The 11,890-nt window shown below is 66.8% G+C and overlaps 2 protein-coding genes across 2 annotated transcripts; one reads left to right on the top strand and one right to left on the bottom strand.

Annotated features, from left to right (window-relative positions):
- Positions 1–1,312: 1,312 nt before the first annotated feature.
- On the top strand, positions 1,313–1,729 carry EMIHUDRAFT_95972 (hypothetical protein; the record flags this gene model as incomplete). Its single annotated transcript, XM_005770560.1, has 1 exon — positions 1,313–1,729. The coding sequence occupies one exon, from the start codon at positions 1,313–1,315 to the stop codon at positions 1,727–1,729; it is 417 nt and encodes a 138-aa protein (XP_005770617.1).
- Positions 1,730–2,160: 431 nt separating this feature from the next.
- Positions 2,161–11,299, bottom strand: TRS85 (trafficking protein particle complex 8; the record flags this gene model as incomplete). The annotated part of the gene is made up of 10 exons (XM_005770559.1): positions 2,161–2,644; positions 2,836–3,368; positions 3,513–4,022; positions 4,292–5,320; positions 5,539–5,695; positions 5,748–5,851; positions 6,080–6,297; positions 6,410–6,632; positions 6,911–7,285; positions 7,745–11,299. The coding sequence occupies 10 exons, from the start codon at positions 11,297–11,299 to the stop codon at positions 2,161–2,163; spliced, it is 7,188 nt and encodes a 2,395-aa protein (XP_005770616.1).
- Between the last annotated feature and the right edge of the window lie 591 nt (positions 11,300–11,890).

The raw sequence follows: 11,890 nt of genomic DNA, 5'->3' as shown, positions 1-11,890 counted from the left end.
TGCGCTTGTGCTCGCAGTTTCCCCCACGCCGGGTTGCACTGACGCTAGTATTGCTAAACATCTCCCTCTCAATCGGGGAGAGAGGCAGAGGGGGGGGGGGGGGGAATTTAAGTTGAATTGCTTGTGGCACAATCGTCGGCCGGCAGCGACCCGCAGGCCGCAGCGAGAGAGAGAGAGAGAGATACCTTCCCGATTCACCTGCATGACCTCACCTTACCTAGGCGCTAGAGCCGATGGCCAGCCGCGCCCGGACGGAACAAGACAAGCCGCAGGTGCGGGCATGAGCGCTCACAAGGGCAGAAAGCGAGCCGGCCTGACACTGTTAATTTGCCGTCCGCGAGGCCCCAAGCTCGCCGGCGGCGAGAGATATGCCACGAGGGGTCGCGGTTGCGTCCATCGTCAGGCTCCCTAGCTCAACCGACGACCCTCGTACCTCGGGATCGACGGCCGATCGTCATATCACGCCTCAGCCCCGTTCAGCACGAGGTCTCGAACGAATCCCACTCCTTGGATTTGTAGTAGTATTTCGTGTACATGGCTGGGACGTCCCATGTTTCCCGGGGCATGCCGAGCTCCTCGCCGAGGTTCTTCAGGTCCTGTGTCTTGAACTTGTTCGTCTTTACGGCCTTGTGCAAAAGGATCACCTTCGCCTTCCTAGAGCCCATCGCTTTCACGCCTGCAATAGCGAGGAAGTGATCGACTCCAAGTCGTCCATCTCCTGGACCAACCTTCAGGTTGAGCCAGACATTCTTCTGCTTCTTGCCCGCCTTGTTTGCGGCCGGCTTCTTTGCGATCGGCTTCTTTGCGATTGCGCCACGGATGGCCTGCTTCTTCGGCTTCATTCCGGCCTTGGGCATGCCCTGAGTGGAGACGTGTACGAGGCAGTCAGTGTGTGGATAAAGGGCGGTTGCCGCGAGGCTTGTGCGCCTGGTGTTGAACGGCGACGGCGGCGCTCCTACTAGCGGCGCACAAGGTTCCTACGGCGACCCATGATGAAACGTCACACTTGGGAGGACGTCCTTCGGTCGAGGCGCGACGCCGAGGCCAAGGCGCGACGCCGTTTCCACCACAAAAGTCAGGTCTGCCGAAGCGCCGGATGCCAAAGGTCGTGCACGTCGTCCGTCATGCACAGGCTGAGCACAATGTGTCCCATGTCGCCGAGCTCAGGCGAAACACGTCCTTGACAGCTACAGGCCGGATGCAGCTCGTAGCTGCCAGAGCGCACATTCGCACCTTCGTTCCACGGCCCGAGGTTGTGCTGTCCTCCCCTGTGCTCCGGGCATTGCAGACGACCAATGGTGTGGCGCCAGAAATGGTGCCAAGGGTTGTCGTAACCGATGCGCGAGAGCGGGTGGCGAATCCGGAGGCGCTGTGCGAGCTGCCCATGGACCGCACGCGACTCCGCTCCCCTCGGTTGTCGTTCGCAGAGTTCGATTGGACGGGACACGACAGCGCGATGGCGCAGGCCGGAAGCGTCGAGGCGTGGGAGGCCGCAGCGATTGCGGACGACTACGACTACGAAGCTGAAGGCGAGTGCGAGGAGCGCATCTACGAGCGTGCTCGCCGGCTGACGTCCTACATCGAGGCGCGGCCGGAGCAAACCCTCCTCCTCGTCTCGCATGGCGGCTTCCTCATGTATCTCACCAAGGATGAGTACATGGACAACTGCGAAGTGCGCTCGTACACGGTGCAGGATGGCAGGTGGAGGCGGAGCGATGCGATTCATTAGCTACTCTTCATACTTCAAGGACTCCGTGCGCATCTCCGAACAAAATGTGACACCTGCTCCTTTTACCCATCTCCTAGGAGAGGTGTCCGTTTTCTTCACTTATACTTATTTATTCAAAACAGACCCGCTCGATTACATTTATAATGACTCTAACACTCTATACGGTACGTAGTCTCTGCGTAACTCTGTCTCAAGTCTAGTGTCTAGACTCTACGGCTCTCGGTACGCTGTCTACACAACTAGCTAGACAACTAGACGGGACTCGGTATAAAGCTGAGTGAGTGCAGAGACCAGAGAGTGCGGACGTTAAAGCCTTTAAGAAAAGCCGTATGTATTGTATGAGCTATGACGTTGAGAGAGGCGGATGGTCAAACGAGGAAGAAATATTTTAGCCCAAAAATCTGGCGCCGCGCCGCGCAGTACGCTCTACTCTAAAGCCCGGGCTTGACGCGCACGGTGCACGGCGGGGGCCCGTCGCACAGGGCTGGCTCGTCGAGCCAGGTGGGCTCGCCGCCTGCGTCCCGCCACCCGCACACCGCCACCGACAGCCCCTCGAGCACCGCGGCCCCGACTCCGGCGAAGGCCGCGTGCAGCTTCAGCTCGGCGGTCTGGCCTGGCCCGAGCCAGTGCCGCGTCAGCCGCGTGGTGCCCAGCCACGCGTACTGCCCGCCGCCCTCGGCCGCCGCCGACTGGCCGCCCTCCGGCTCTGCGGCGGCGCCGGCCGCGAAGTTGAAGGCGAGGGGCGCGTCGGAGGAGTTGCGGACGTGCAGCGTGACGGGCAGGAGGCACGGCTCGGGCGGGCGGCAGACGGCGCACGACTCGCACACCACGGCGAGGTGCAGCGCCGCCGCGAGCGCCGCGGCCGAGGGCAGCGGGGAGCTGCCCGCCCCGGGCGCTGGCGACCGGCCCGCGAGCCTGCGTCCGGTCCGGAGGCGGAGTGAGGGAGGCGCCCGGCAGGCGCCAGCGGTGGGCGCCTGCCTGCCGTTTTGCGCCTTCTCCTCGGGGCGGTTGTGTGCATCTTGGCCGCATCTCGTCCGCATCTCGGCATCTCCGGCCCTATCTCCGGTCCCCTCTCCGCCCCCATCCCCGGTCCGATCTCGGCGCGCCTCCTCGCCGGCGCAGCGAGCGCCAGGTCCACCCCGACGCGCACGCACGTCACCTGGAGCTGCCCGCGCCGTCCGCCGTCCTCCGTCTGCCAGTGGAGGAGGAGCGCCGCGGCGGAGAGGTCGTCGCGCGGCTCGGGCGAGGGAGTGGGAGAGGCGCGGCCGTACTTGTCGTCGTCGGCGCTACCGGGGCTCACCGCGGCGGCGGCGTCCTGCTCGAGGAAGCGCAGCTGCGGCACCGCGCGCGAGTCGACCGGCGCGCCGCCGCCGCCGCCGCCGAAGCGCAGCTCGGAGTGGACAAAGGGGAGGGGCGCGCCGCCGCCCGGCCCGTGCTGCGCCGCCTGACCCAGCCGAAGGTGGACGACGCACTCCTCCCCCGCGGCGAGGGCGGGCGGCGGGGCGGACCGGCCGCTGAGCGGGGCGAGCTCCCACCCCTGCGAGACGCTCGAGACTTGCGCGAGCCGCAGCCGCGGCCCCTCGGGCGGCCCCTCGGACGAGTCGCGGCGCACGTGCAAGCCGAGCACGTGGCGGCACGCCTGCGCTCACACCCCTTCCTCTCACGACGACTACCACCACCAGTGTAACCACCACCAGTGTAACCCCCTCGGCGGGCGCGCCTGAGCGCACGCGTGCGCCGGCCGCAGCGCATGCTCGACGGCGAGCGACGGGCGGACGCGCACATGCACCGAGAGCGGGCAGACGCGCCGCTTGAGCTGCGGCCGCGGCTCGAGCGGCTCGTAGACGAGGGCAAAGTGGAGCGAGTGGCGGCCCGCCTCGGCGGCGCGCACCCAGAGCGGCATCGCCAGGCTCTGGCCCGGCACCAGCTGCCCGCCGGGCAGCGCCACCGTCGCCATCGTCGGGTCGGACCCGGCGCCGGGCGGGCGGGCGGGCCTCCTGGTGTGAAGCAGCGTCTCGCCCGCTCCGGTGGGCGCCGGCGCCGCGGCGGGAGCGGAGGCGCCGCCGGGCAGCGGCTCGCCGAGCACGCAAAACGCGGGGTGCGAGAGGCGGACGCGCAGCGAGCTGAGCGGCATCGAGCCCTCGTTGCAGAGGCGGAGCGTCGCGTGCACCGTCTCGCCCAGCAGGAGCTCGGCAGGCGCCCCCTCGAGCGACGCGCGCAGCAGCGGCATCCGGCGCGTCACGGAGAGGGAGAGGCTCTGCGAGAAGGAGTACTCGCGGCCGGTCCGCTGCGCCTGTGAACAAGAAGTGAACAAGAAGTGAGCACTCCACAACGAGTCCAGGCCGTACTCGCGGCCGGGCCCGCCGCGCCTTTGTGGCGTTGAGGCGCTGCCCCTTGAGCGCCAGCGTGTGGGCGCCGTGCAGCGCCGACTGCAGCGTCCAGTGCACTCCGGCGAGGCGGAGCTCACCTGTGGGACGCGTCGCGGACGTGTCGCGGACGTGTCGCGGACGTGTCCGGCTGCTCTGCGGAGAGGGGAGGCTCGCCCTCGGTGTTTGGGCGCACGCCGAGCCGCAGCCTCGCGGTCTGGCCCGGCTCGAGGACGAGGCCGACGCTCTCGAGCTCGAGCGGCCCGTCCGCCCCGCCCCCCGCCCCGCCCCCCGCCCCGCCCTCCGCCCCCTCCGTGCCCGAGAAGGTGCAGACGAGCCGCACCTCGCTCAGCTCGAGAGAGAGCTGCGTCGGGTTCTCGACGCTGATGGCGAGCTGCACCCACTCGCCAACCACGGCGCACGGGAGCGCCGCCGCCGACGCCGCCGCCGCACGCGGCCCGGTCAGCCAGTTGCCGAGGGCAACTTCGGACGGCGGCAGCAGCGGCTCGATCAGCGGCTTCCAGAGCGGGTGCGAGGCGGACAGCGTGGTCGTCTCGTCGTCAGCCGCCTCGGCGACGCCGCCCACCGCGCCATTGTCGTTGAGGAGGACCGCGATGCTCTCGTTGCGGAAGCGCGGCAGCGGCAGCGCCTCGAACCGCTCGGCACGCGGCTGCTTCGCGACGAGAGAGCGGAGCTCGCGCAGGCAGCCGGCGAGCCGCTCGGAGGGCTGGGCGCCGTTGCGCAGCAGGCGCAGGAAGAAGGCAACCTGCCGCGGAGAGAGGGCGGGGGTGAGGGCAGCGCTCCCGGGAAACGGGCGTGCGGGCGCGCGGGCGGCGGCGGCGCGCTCCGACAGGTCGACGAGCCCGAGAGCGGCGTAGTTGCGCGCGAGGGCGGAGCAGACGTGGCCCTCGATGTGCGTCCAGCCGCGCCCCTCATACACGCGGAGCGCCGACGAGTAGGCGCGCGCCGCCAGCCGGCGCTGGCCGCACGACAGGAAGCGGAAGCCGGCGAGGACCATGTAGAGCGCGTGCTGCCTGCGGGAAGGTGTGAGAAGGTCTGGCGGAGGGGGCTGCAGCGGGCCGGCGAGGGGCATGTCGCGCGGCTGCTGCTGCCTGTGCATCGGCGCGGCGTGGAAGGAGACGAAGCAACGGGCGGCCTGCTCGAGCAGCATGGCGGAGAAGAGGGGCGACTCCTGCGTCGACTGGTTGACGAGCGAGCGAGCGACCTGCGAAGGGGGGCGGAGGGGGGCGGCAGGTGTGGGCGGGTGTGGGTGAGGGTGAGTGTTAGCGAGAGTGGGTGAGGGTGGGCGGCGTGCGGCGCGCGGGCTGCTAGGGCGGCGGCGGCGGCAGCGGCGCGGGGTGGCGCCTCTCTCGTGCGAGCGCGCGAGGCGGAGTGCTGCGAGAGCTGCAGCTGCTGCAGCGCGACGCGCGTGGCCCGCCGGACCGCGCGGTCGCCGTCTTTGGCCTTGCCTAGCAGGTACGCCTTGGCCGCCTTCTCCGCTGCCTCGGCGGCGCCGCGCGGGTCCTCGGCCTGGAGGAGGCACACGAGTCGCTCAAGACTGGGGCTCGCTGAGCTGGCTGCCGGCAGGCCGTCGGTGCGCCTGGTGGAGGCACATGGCGGCCATCTCCTGCGCGAGGGCAAAGTGGGTCCACGCCTTGTCCGCCTTGAACTCTGCCGCAGCGGCGCGGTAGTACTGCAGCGCGAGCGAGTAGTCGCGCAGCAGGAGGGCGTAATCGGCAACCTGCCGCAGGTGCGCCTGCGCGACGCGGCGCCGGGGAGACGGGGCTCTCGGCCGGGCCGGGCGAGGGGTGGGACGGGGCAGGGAAGTGTGTGTGTGTGTGTGTGTGTGTGTGTGTGTGTGTGTGTGTGTGTGTGTGTGTGTGTGTGTGTGTGTGTGTGTGTGTGTGTGTGTGTGTGTGCGTGCGTGCGTGCGTGCGTGCGTGCGTGCGTGCGTGCGTGTGCGTGTGTGTGTGTGCGGCGCCACGGCGAGGGGGGAAGGAGGAAGGGGTGGTGCGTGCGGTGGGGAGCCGCTATTCTCCTCGATGCAGGTGCTCGGGTAGACGAGAGCACCAGCCGAGGGGCCGCCGCCAGCCGAGGCGCCGCCGGGCGAGGAGAGGCGCTTGGCGCCGATCCACGAGCGGAAGGTGTTCTTGAGGCCCTGCCGCTTCTCCTTGACGAGCGTCTCGAGGGCCTGCAGCCGGCCTGGCGCGCGCCACGGGAGGCGGGGTGAGGCGGCTGCAGTGAGAGGGTAGCGTGCGGCTCTGCGAGGAGTAGAGGCGGAGGAGGCGGAGGAGGCGGGGTCGGGGCGGCGGACCTTGCAGCTGGTGGATCACGGCGCGGCAGAGCTGCGTTCGCGCGAAGCCCGCGATGCCGGCGACGTCAGACTCGCTCATCAGCGCTCCGGCGGCAGGCGCGCCCGGCGGTGCGGTGACCGAGGCCCACTCTGCGTGCGGCGTCGGCGACGGGCCGGGTGCCGAGTTGACGGGCAGCATGTGGCAGGCGGCCGGGCCGAGCGCGCGGCCGAGCTCGTGCAGCGCCTGCAGGAAGGCTCCGAGAAGGTTCCGAGAAGGTTCCGAGAAGGTTCCGAGAAGGTTCGGGGAGGGGCTGAGCGGCTGGTGAGCTCGCGGAGCGCCTGCTGCGCGCGGGCGGGGTCGCGCGAGCGGTCGGCCATGTCGTCGAGCAGCAGGAACCGCCGCGCGATCGTCGGGTCGCACAGCCCCTCGCGGAGGCAGCTCGGCATGCGGGCGCCGTACAGCTCGTTGAAGGTGGTCGCGAGCTGCGGCTGAGAGGCGGAGCCGAGGAAGAGGCAGGCGACAGGGTACTCGTGCCCCGCGTGCTCGGCGTAGCGCAGCTCCGCCGAGAGCGCCTCGTGCACCGGCGCGAGCCACGGCGCCAGCGCGGCCGTGCGCTGCTCTTGCAGCGGCTGCGACGTGTCGTGCGCCGCCACGAGGGCGAGCAGCCGCCGCTCAGACTCCTCGGGCGACGCCGCGCGGATGTCGCCGGCCGCCTCGAAGCGCATGCAGAAGCGCCGCAGCCGGTACGGCTCGCCGCTCGTCTGCACCGTCAGGCCGGGGTCCGCCCGCGCAAACGGCGCCAGCAGCTGCGCGGCAGTGAGCCCGCTCCGGCTCAGCACGGCGTCCGCCTCGGTTGTGGAGATTATCATCACCACGGCCGCCGGGTGGGTGTCGCCCTGCGAGGCAACGGCGAGGCCATGCGCCGACGACGCCATGGACGGATGGAGCGCAAGCGGAGGTGGCCGAGGCAGTGTGAGCGCCGACAGCAGGAGTCGCGCCAATAAAATTCTTTGGAAATGACCGCGGCGGTAGGGGAGGGGGGTCGTGGGAGGCTAGGCGGGTGGAGGGGGGAAGGTGGGGAATGGGAGACCCCCCGTCTTTTGGGCCGGATCCGCCCTCTCCGACACTTTAGAGAGCCTTGCACACATTCTACGTACGCTCTGACTGAGCCGAATCATTTGCTTGGCTCCTGTGCGCCATTATGATGTATCAAGTCAGTCCTCACGACTCCGCCTAACAAAGCTCTGGCTGAGCCGGGAAACTTCCTTGGCTCGCGCCAAAAGGCGCCTCTGCTTGGCGGTCCGTATTCGCCGAAGCTTCTCGCTTTCCCGTGTGCTGCTGTCAGGAGCCAAGACCTCTTGTGCGAGGTCGTCAAGCTCAAAGATTTTGCACTCAATCACTTTGTCGCCCTCCCACCTGCCCAACTGCATTTCCTTATCCTTTCCGTTGGACACGCTCACGTCGGGCGACCTGAGCTTCTCGCGCGCCTCCTCACGAGTGCACATTGCCCATTCCTCCTGCAGCGACTGAATTAGCGCGCCAGGCGCGCCGTACACGGTCGCGACGCTCGCGCGCGGCGATAGTTGCGCCAGCCCACCTTCCGTGGCCCCAGTGTCGGTTGGGCAAGGCGTATTCACGAGACCCTCGGCGGTGGCGGTGCGCAAGGCGAGCCACGCCTCAAAGCTTGTCCAGAAGCGGGATTGGTAGGCGCGATCGAGGAGGATGAGGACGGCGCAACCAACGTATAGCATTGACATATTCTCCAGCATCCAGTAGAACGATTCGTCCTCGAGCGGCGTGCGCCGGCACTTGCGTTTGCGTTTCCCCTCGCCCTCCGCAGCGGGTGCTGTGGCATACGTCCTCAGCAGGGAGAAGACAGAAGCGATCGCATCGTACAAGCAGGCCAACCGTCTGCTAGGGTACAGCATCGATCGAAGCACAAACAGGTACGCCGTGTGGTCGACCCGGGAGTGTTGTGGCATGCACCAAAAGTCGAACCACACGAACCTCGGGCGAGTTAACTCGGGCTGACTAAGCAAGTGCTTCGCGATAGCGTCGAGTTGCGCGCATTCGGCCCCCGTCGCCGCGTCGGGTGCTTCGGCAATCATCCAGCGGTGGCTCACCGCGAGGTATTCTTGCGCATACTTGCCACGGAAAGCATCTTCGACGTAGATTTCGCGCCGCACCAGCACGCCCGCCTTCTTGAGAGCACGGAAAGTGAGGTTGGACGCGGCGATGGCACGCGCGAATGCAGGGCCCTCCGACTTGCGCACGTCGGTCAACAGCCGCATCAGCTTTTCCCTCTCGCTCTCTTGAGGGCTGGAAACCCATCTCTCAAGTGAACGTTGCCTGTGAAGCTTTGGCGCCGCGCCGTCTGCTGCCGGGTGCACCTTCGCCGTTGGGAGCGAGCTCGTCGCCTCTCTGACTTGCTGCAAGCGGGCAAAACACCTGCTTAAGGTCGTCGTGGGCGTGCTCGCGTCGAGATACTGGGCGAGGAACTTTGAGCGCCTGTTGCCACCGCTATTCGAACCAGAGCTCGACTTTTCTTCTTCTGCGCCCGCTGCCTCGCCGATAGCCCCTGCGAGTTCAACGACAAAGTCGGCGGGCACGAACCAGAAGGAGCAACATTTGCGTTCCTTCTCGGCTTCATTGCTCTTCTTTACTGCGGGGAGCCCCCACCACTGCTCGATCTTCTTGACGCTGATGTTGACGATGCGCCGCCATGATAATAGCACGGCTAGCGTCAGCCCAAAAGTGGCTGATACCGCGATGGCGATGATCGGCCCGGCGGAGTTGGACGATGGATCAGCAACAAGCACCTCCGGTCGTGGCGACGTCGCTCCACCCGTGGAGTACACCAGAGGGGCAACCTGTTCCCATCGCTGCGCGAACGAGCAGGTGGCGCACGGCGCCCACCTGCCGATGGTCACGAGCTGCCCCGAGGCGTCAACATTCTTGACATCGTAGACGACGCCTACCTGCCGGTCGCCACGGTATGAGTGGGCTCCATACACACCGTTCGAGTCTCCGGTGTGGAGATCGATGAGCCCCGTCACGCCCTCGAAGCTGACGCGCTCCATTAGGGCGGCGATCAGCTCGGCGCCGACGATGGCGCTCTTCTGCTGAACCTCGAGCAGATCGTGGATCGCGTGCGCGAGCGCATACACGGCGTCGTATTCATATGCGGCCCACTCCGAGATGCTTGTCGCGTTGAACCCGGCGCATAAGAGCTGCGTGCTCGCATTGCCGTCGTGATCCCCCGCCCACACATACGAACCTCCTTCGTCATCCAACTGCAAATTGCAGCTGCCGGGGGATGTGGTGTCGCTCGTCGACGGCATTGCGCGCAGCCGCGTAAGAAAATTGTCGTACCTCGTGCCACTCGGTTCTGCGGCGGTCGTCCCAAAGAAGCCCTGTGCAATGCGCTCGCGCTGCGTCGCACTGGGCGCGAGCTCAACGCTGTCGAACGTCTGCGGCTGTGTCACAGCATCGGCTCCGAGCCACAAGTAGCCAGGGCCGCCAATGCCGGCGGCGTACGCTTCGGCGAGGAAGCGGCTGGCGCTGGGGGGGTCGGGACATATGATGACGATGACGCGCGCGCCCGAGTTGCGAAGCGTCGACAACTGCAGCGAAAGGTCCGCCTCGCCATCCGTGCAACGCACGTCAGCGAGAATCTCGAGACTCTCCGCGCGCGCAGACCGGGTGAACGATTTCGCGCCCGCCGTGCCGTACGCGTCTGTGCTGCTCACGAGGGCAACCCTCGTGTAACCCCACAGGTTGACGAGGAGGTCGACCATCGCCTGCGTCTGAAAGTTGTCTGACGGCACAACACGCGCAAACGACGGGTACTGCGTCGAGTCGCTCAGCGTGGCAGCCGTTGCGGAGCTCGAGAGAATCGGCATGTCGGCAACAGCGGTGGCAGCCCAGGTGGACGCGGAGGAGCAGGCCGCGCCGATGATGGCGCTGACGCCATCGCCAAACGCATTCTGCGAGAGCTCAACGGCGCCGCGCAAGCCGTAGATGGGGTCACACTTCGAATCGCGGTAGGCGAAGCGCAGCTGGGTAAAGGGGAGCAGCGTGTCGGCGACGCCGTCTTGCTTGTCGTTGATCTCGTTGAGAGCGAGGAGGAAGGCGGCGCGGCACGACGTAGTGGAAAGGTCGATGGTGCCGTCGGGATAGAACATCGGCGCAAGCAGCCCAATGTTTACCGTCGCCGGGCGGTAGCGCGGCTTTGCGATCCGGCTGATACGTCCCTCAACCCGCGGGTCAAGCACGCCCGCGGCGGCCGCGAAGTAGTCGGCCAGCGCCACCGCGGTCTGCAACCCGGTCCCTGTGGAGGATTTTGTGCCGAGCACCGAGTAGCCATCGCCGCCGCTGGCAAGGAACGACGGCACGGCACAAGTGACCTCGGAGGTGTTTGTGCGCGATAGCGGCCTCAGTGTGCCGTCTGAACCCTCGAGCTGCACGGCATGCACAAGTGGGATGCCACCCGACTCATACCACCACTCGAAACGGAGGCCGGCGACCTGGAGGAAGCGGCCAAGAGGTGCTGAGACGGCCGTCACTGCGGCGAGCCCGGAGATGCTGACCTCGAGCACCGCAAACAGGTCGGCCGCACTCAGCCGCACGATTGTCACCTCATTCTGGAAGGGCAACATCTCGACAAGCTCCTTCTGAGAGACGGCGCCCGCTGGTAGCGCTGCGCGAATCATCCCTCCATTCGCGAGCGCGCATTCCGTCTGTGCCGACCAGCGCATCGCGTCGGCGACGAGATTTCCCAGCGGGTCTTCCGCCACGCGCAGGCCGCACACGCTCGAGCCATGAAGCGTGACGCATTCGCCGGGCGCCACCTTTTCGTACGGCAGCGCGCCGACAAGGGTGCCAACATGGACGGAGAAGACAGCGTCCATCCGATGATGGTACTCGAACAAGCGCGCGCGAGTGCCCGCGTCCTCTGGCGATTGTTGTGCATGCACAACAACACAACATGCACATGCACATGCACATGCACATGCACATGCACATACATGTGCATGTGCATGTTGTGTTGTTGTGCATGTGTCTCTGTCTCATGTGCATGCAGTTCGATCGCAGCCCGCCTAAAAGCGCCACCTCCCATTGCAATACACACGAAGTTGCGGCGACGCCGGATTCACCCGCGTTTCGCCCTCTGAGAATGCCGCTGCCACCCGGCCACAAGGTGCCATGTGAACCCAGGCCTGGCTGCAACCGCTACACTCCCTGCGGTGTGCGGACAGCCGGGGTGCTGGAGATCCCGCAAACGCTATACAGTGACACCAGACAGAACTGCACCGAGGCGCGTGTGGGGCCGCCCCATGATGGTGTGAGGGATCTTCAATCACTAGGTAAGGGTTCTCAGAGGGCACTATATTTTTGGTAATATACTATTTCTGGCCTTTGTTGCTAAACCTAGCATGAGAGATTCGTATGCAAACTGTGAACGTGAAATTAGAACGCGGCCGTCGCGGCACGTGTCACAA

This window comes from Emiliania huxleyi (assembly GCF_000372725.1).
Source record: "Emiliania huxleyi CCMP1516 unplaced genomic scaffold EMIHUscaffold_4, whole genome shotgun sequence".
Lineage (NCBI taxonomy): Eukaryota > Haptophyta > Isochrysidales > Noelaerhabdaceae > Emiliania > Emiliania huxleyi.
Note: the sequence above shows the minus strand (reverse complement) of the source record. Positions and strands in the feature narration are given on the sequence as shown.